At 35.7% G+C, this 7,070-nt stretch overlaps 1 protein-coding gene across 1 annotated transcript; it reads right to left on the reverse strand.

Moving 5' to 3' along the window:
- Window positions 1–4,002: 4,002 nt before the first annotated feature.
- Window positions 4,003–6,532, reverse strand: LOC111408741 (pentatricopeptide repeat-containing protein At3g61360). The gene is made up of 2 exons (XM_023038503.1): window positions 6,301–6,532; window positions 4,003–5,810 (listed from the first exon to the last, which is right to left on the reverse strand). Exon 2 carries the CDS (start codon window positions 5,758–5,760, stop codon window positions 4,264–4,266), a length of 1,497 nt encoding a protein of 498 aa, XP_022894271.1. The 5' UTR covers window positions 5,761–5,810; window positions 6,301–6,532; the 3' UTR covers window positions 4,003–4,263.
- Between the last annotated feature and the right edge of the window lie 538 nt (window positions 6,533–7,070).

A 7,070-nucleotide genomic window follows, 5' to 3' on the forward strand; every position in this document is an offset into this window, starting at 1 on the left:
GTAGATGATCATCTACTTGTAACTCCTTTCTATTCGCTAACACATATATTGTGAAGAAATAATAAAAGATATTGGAACTTAACCTTAAGTAAATTAAAAAAAACTTCAAAAAAATATTAATAATACAAATAAAAATTTGTCTATGTAACAGATGGCCTTCACAAGCGATAGAAATGTTGGATCTGTAAGGATTGTAGTGAATGAGATTAATGATGCGATATGAAGTAATAAGATTGCAACGAGAACAAGATTTAAAAATAAAGAAATTAACAAAGAGAGTTAATCGTAGATGCGTGACGTTTTATTAATTTACAATATGGAGAAAAATACAAGAACTCAGTAATTCTTACTTGAACAAAACTGAAAAAGAAAACCACTACTTATAGGTACATGGCATAGTATAAAGATGGAAAAAATGTGGAATAAAAAAATAATATATTTCCATAAAAATCACGAGAACTATAAAGAAACAAATTTTCCCATATAAAAATAAGGAAACAATTTATTTCCGAAAAAATTCACCCTAATTTGGATCAAAAACCCAACAGTCTCCACATTAACCCAAATTTTGGTACAACGAACAGGACTCCAAGATTTCAAATCCGTTTGCATCGAAATAGCCAATCTCCTTAACATAGTAACCAAAACTCTCCAAACCAAACCGTCGTCCTTTGCAAAGCGTCCACAAGCGACACCTGAACCCAAATCCTAGGTTCCCAAAATTCCACCGATGAATTACTGTTGAACAAATAGGGTCGAAGTTGGAATCGCTAGTAATCGCGGATCAGCATGCTGCAGTGAATATGTACTCGGGCCCTGTACATCACACCGTGTAGCAGAAACCATACCACATGGTAGATTAGAAGGCTCATTGCTAGAACTGTCGCCTTCAACGTCTCCAAAAGCATCTCAAACATTATTGACACCATGGTATCTACGCTCCATGAGTCCAACTCTAGTAAATGAACAAGTGTATCCGCTGAAATTGGTGGCAAAGAGGAATCACCAATGCTCTCTTGAGCAATGTTCTTAATCGACCTAGAGCCCGTCACAAGAAGTACTGTACCAAACTAAATATCTACCACGGTACTGAATTTATCTCGATATCTCTTAACTGGTTCTGCGTTTCCTTACAAGACGTACAACCGAGACTTCTTCTGTCCCTCCAATACAACCTGGACACCATTCAGACCTTCAAAACTCCACCTCCACCTCCACCTCCACCAGAGAATTTATACCCTTTTACATCTAAAGTACTAAGTGAGATGAGATTCCTTTTTAGGTCTCGAACATGTCGAACTTGATCAATTGTTCTGACTGTCCCATCTCGTATCCTAATTCTGACCCGTTCCCAACAATACGACAAATTTTCCATTACAATTCCACCTTGCTGAACAACCTCATATATCTAAAAGAAATTTCGATTGGAACACATATGATGCGAACATGTCGAATCGAGAATCCACTCCTTGTCAGGCCTAGATTTCATGTCAGATACCACAGTCAACATCACATCACATCACCGCTGTCTGAAAAATCTTCAACTACATTTGTTTAGTCTGAAGTCAAAGGTTATGCTCCACGATTTGCAGCTAAATCACCTTTAGCCTGCAACTTATCACTATCCTTTCGAATATGTCACTTACGTCTGTAGTAAAAGCAAAACAAATTGCTGTTATTCTTCAATCTGGCCCTCCGTCGACCATCATGAGATACAAGAGCTTCATCATCCCTCGATGTAATTCCAATCAAATGCTTCAAGTTCTCCTTTGAGTGCAAACCATCATAGATGTCATCTATAGTCAAAATATCCCGACTATACATAATGGTATCTCGAAACGACGCATAAGAGCCAGACAACGAACATAACAAAATCAAGGTAAAATCATATTCATCGTACTTAACCTCCAACGTCTTCAAATCTTCGACAATTTCCTTGAACATGAAAATATGGTCTTCCAACGACCTTCCTTCCGTCATGCTATAGGAATATAGCTTCTGCTTTAGAGCCAGTTTAATGGTAAGACTCTTGGTCATACATAATTGCTCCAGTTTTACCCACAAAACAGCTGTTGTTTTCTCCTTCAAGGCATCCTGTAGAATATTGTTGGATAGATGAAGATGAATCAACGACAAAGCCTTCCGATCCCTTCATTGTTTCTCCTCCGTCATCCAATTAGCTTGTATCTTCTCAAAACACAGCAACACATCGTCCAAATCCAACTGCGTCAAAATAACTCTTATCTTTACTTGCCACAAAGAAATCCTTGTATTGCGATCCAATTGCGGAATATCATACTTTAAAGCAGCCATCTCTGAAAAATCTCAACCAATCCACAGCAAGAACCAATCTTTGATACCACTTATTGGACCCGAAAGGATTATAGCTAATGAAATTAATGACGCAATATGAAGTAATAAGATCGCGAAGAGAAACAAGATTTAAAAGTAAAGAAATTAACAAAGAGAGTTCATCGCAGAAGCATGATACTTTATTAATCGACAATATGGAGAAAAATACAAGAATTCAGCAATTCTTATTTGAACAAAACTGAAAGAGAATATCACTATTTATAGGTACATAATATAGTATAAAGATTGAAATAATGTGGAATAAGAAAATAATATATTTCCATAAAAATCACGTGAAATATAAGGAAACAAATTTTCCAAAATAAAGAAATAATTTATTTTCAGAAAAAATCCACCCTTTTTTAGGTCACAAACCCAACAAAAACACACCACTAATAGCCAATGACATTACTATAATGTTATCAATAACCGCTAAAAATGGTGGATCAATGATCACCGATGATAACTTTAAAAATTTTTGTTCGAATCACCAACCTATCGTTTATATTGATAATATTATGAAGGAAAAAAAATATTTGAACGTGACATTTGATATCTTATAGCTGAATATGAGCTGAGAGATGATAGGTCTCATTTAAGCCCTTCATATTTTGATTTAAGTTATTTTCTTTCTAAAGGTGAAATAGAATAACCCGGCGGAAGCGTAATGATTAATACATATGTAACATATTGTATGTTCCGCAAGGATATTGACCCCAATGGATGCTCATTGAATGAATCTTAACTTATACAACTCCATATATTCAATAAGATTATTCCGTTATGTTTTCGATGAAATAGAATTAAATTAAAAAATTATATAGAAAAAATAACTTTTTCAATGCTATTGAAAGCTTCCGCCAGTGATCGAAGCATCATCATGATTGACGACATCACTGGCAATCAAGATGTTAGTCGATCACCATCGACAATATAGTTGTCATTTATTATGTACAAATAGTGATAAATATTGATTCTAACGCCTATATTATGAAAATAAATATTTGAACTTAACTGTTGCTCTTTTAGGACATTTTAGTGTTTGGAAGTTTCATTCAAGCATAAATTCAGCTGAACCTCCCCACCACCGCCTTGTCCAATATTTTCTCTCGCCTCTCTTTCCGTTGTAGGAAGAGCATTCTACGTGAACTTGATTCTTTCTTGCCTACAAATAATGTATTTTACATCGTTCCAGGAGTATACAAAAGTTATGCAACTCATAATTCTATACGTGTTTTATCTGCCTAATAATGCAGAAAAGGTTCTCGAGCCACAGGAACTGTGGACCAACAAATAATAACAGGATAAAAACTTCCCAATGCTGATATGGCAAGAGAACCATAAGGAAGGTTCTCTTACCATGTTAGCGGTGAAAAGTTTTTATCTTGCCCATTGAAGGCAGGAGATCAAATCTGTAACAAATTAAACTTTTCTCTATAAGGGTAGGCCACACGCATTCTTCTTGGTCGTGCCATTTGATTCATTACTTCATTTACTTGAAGATCTAAAGCAATCACATTTTTTATTACAAAAGACAAGTCCTGTTAATCTTAGCCTTCTTTTTCCTATTTCGAATAGTAGCTTTAGAGAACCACTAAATGTAATAGATGCACATGCCAGTTTATGAAGAGGAAGAAGAGAAGAAGGCAGTGATAAAAAAAGATGGAAATAACATTGAACTAACTTAAAAGAATCCCGGATGCAATATGTTCATTTCAATGTAATCAGAAAGGTCGACTAGAGAAGCCCTGGAGGGATTTATCTGTTCATGAATTAATACAACAAATTACAGTTGCATCTTACCTGTGATTGAAGCCTTAATCGAACGCTATTGCCTTGCAGGAAGTCGCCTAGGAAGAAAAGAAAGAAGCAAGAACCGGAGGCCTAGCCGTATTGCAAATGGTAAGAAACCTACATAGTGATAGTGCACTCTTTGGAAGGAGGCAACAATATTTTTAACTTCTTTGTCATGTGCTCTAGCTCCCGCAATTGGTCCAACTCTCCCATCTGAACTAGAAACCTCTCTAACATCTGAAACGCTAGCTCACTCATATGACGGCCTCTCTCTAGCATTTGCTTAGAGCACTCAAATGCTTCTTGAACTCTCCCACGGGAACATAAACCCGTGACCAGGAGGTCCAGGGCATGACTGTGTGGACAGTGCCCTTTCTTCATCAAGTACCTCCACAAATCCAAACCCAAATCGACTCTTCGGCTCTCACAGAAGAACTTCATTAGCATCACAACCGTCCGTGTCATGGGCAAAAAATTCTTCTCAATCATCCTTTGATAGAGTTCAGAGACACCATCAATCCCCTTTGATCTAATTAATCCCAAAAACATAGTATGGTAAGTGACATTATCATGCTCAATATTATTCTTTTCCATCTTTTCAAATAAGGCTGCTGCTGAACTCATATCCCTGGATCTGACAATAGAACTCAAAAGGGCATTATAAGCCCCAGTATCTGGCTTCAAACCTCTCGTTGAAATTTCATTGAACAATTGTTTAGCTTTGGAAATATTTCGAGCCATCCCTGCTCCATGAATCAGAGTGGTAATTGTTTCTACTGTAGGGAAGCAGTTTACACGTTCCATTTCTTCAAAAAGTCTCATAGCATCACCAAAACATCTTTTCTTGCAGTAAGCATCAATTCTAATATTATAAGTGACATTGTTAGGCTTAAAACCTCTTCGAACCATCTCATGATAAAACAGCTCTATTGCAGTAACATCACCTGATTCCTTGAACCCCAAAAGCAAAATATTCATAGTCTTGGTGTTGGGAGAAAATCGAGAATGCAGCTTGTTGAAGACAGATCTCGCTTCTTTCATCTGCCGCTGTGTGCAAAATGCTCGAAGCAGTACATTGAACTCATCCGTGCCAAATTTGCTCCCTGAAAATATCTCTTTCTCCATCTTTCCAAATGCTTCCAGAGTGTCTTCATAGGATTGGAATTTAGCAATTCTCGATAACATGATGCTCATTGACTTTGGAGTGAGCAAGGAATGGTGAGTCTGCTTGATTCTTTCCATTAATTCCCAGGCTTTGTCAAAGTATCGCATTCGTGTCAGTATGTGGAGAGTCTTCTCAAAAGCATCTGAACTTGGAACGTACTGGTTACTGAGAAGGGAATATTGAAAGAACTCATACGCTTTGAGGCCGTTTGAGTGCGCAGCAAACAATCTTCCAAGAACATTTTGCACGAAATGGGTCGACAATGCAGTCGGTGGAATCAGAGAGCGAAGAGTAGGATGCAATGGCTTATCAGGAAATGGATGGTCGTTAATTATTCTTGTAATTCTTTCAATTTCAGTCTCTGAGGAAGAATGAAGCCAGAGAATGTTAAGCTTCTGATCCACACGCAAAAACCGATCGAATTTTATACTTCTGTTTCTAAGAAGCATGATGTCTTTGATTCAAATCATGAACTCCCAAACTCCCATATAGTAATATTCTGTTTCATTAAACACACATCAAGGATGTAGTTGAGTAATAGTCTTCATATAAAGGAAAATAAGAATATAGCTTATTATTAAATGCAACAAGTTCCAAAAACTAAAGTGCATGTCAACTTGGCTTGTATGCATGAAATTCCAGATTAACAAAGAAACATATTATTGACTTATAAGCAGGGATTAACAAAATTTGGCCTGTTAACTCTGTTGAGCATTTCCTCAAGCACACAACGCGCAACTTACAGAGCATTAACGAAAAACAAATTCTTTGAGTGAGATGAAACGAGCATAAACTTCAACTACCCAGGGCAAGGCAAAGTGACAGGAAAGGGAAAATGAATAAATAAAATTAAGTGCGGAAGCTGCAAGCATGAAAAACCATTGCTGAAATTTTGTTGCCTTTAACGCAAACTAATTAAAAACATTCAAGAACTGTCTTGTACATTACAACTTTCTTAAAAAGTAAGGGATTCCGATTATGTGAAATACCTGCACATAGATGTCACGAGATGTACTCTGAATACGTCGATTAATCAGATTTGGGATAGATTTCAATTAGTAATTTTGCTCAAATTCATGGATATTCATGGATGGAAATGGATGACAGGGTAATAAATAATGATGGTCATTAATCTTGACTTCATGACGGGAATAAATATATAACTTCAGTTAAATAAATAACGGTGATTATTTATTTACAATCATGTTATTGATTATCGTCAATTTAAGTCACGAAATTAAACAGAGTTAATTGATTGAAATCAAATTAAAATGAAATTAGGTAGGAGTTTATTATTTTTTTCAGTTTTAAGTCCTAAGTTATGTAAATATCTTACGTAAGTTATATCAACTTGTGCACTTTCAATATATTATATATCTCATGCTTTGTGATTACTATACAAGGAATTATAATAATTTAAATAAGTAATTGCAAAATCTTTTTGTCATCTAATTAATTGACGTTAAGAATTGATTCCAACACGAACATTTTGGATTCCGAAGTTTCTAATTCGAACTCAACTGAATAACAAATTTGATAATTGAATTGAACAAAATATACATGACAACATACGTGTAATTAAACTTCTTACTTTTTATATTATCGTATAGTTGTATCTAGTTCAACGTACCAAATATATCTTAAAGTTCTTTATCTTCGGACAAGCGTTCTCTATTTTAAGCTCGCTCTGGCATCTTTTACCAAATAATAAGACCAATGAGAATTATCACATAATCCAATGGCAAAAGTGGCTGGCTAT

Source organism: Olea europaea, chromosome 14, assembly GCF_002742605.1.
Source record: "Olea europaea var. sylvestris chromosome 14, O_europaea_v1, whole genome shotgun sequence".
Taxonomy (NCBI): Eukaryota; Viridiplantae; Streptophyta; class Magnoliopsida; order Lamiales; family Oleaceae; genus Olea; species Olea europaea.

Excerpts from the sequence above, each read along its gene's own strand:
- LOC111408741 (XM_023038503.1), bottom strand. The coding sequence starts at position 5,760 with ATGCTTCTTAGAAACAGAAGTATAAAATTCGATCGGTTTTTGCGTGTG.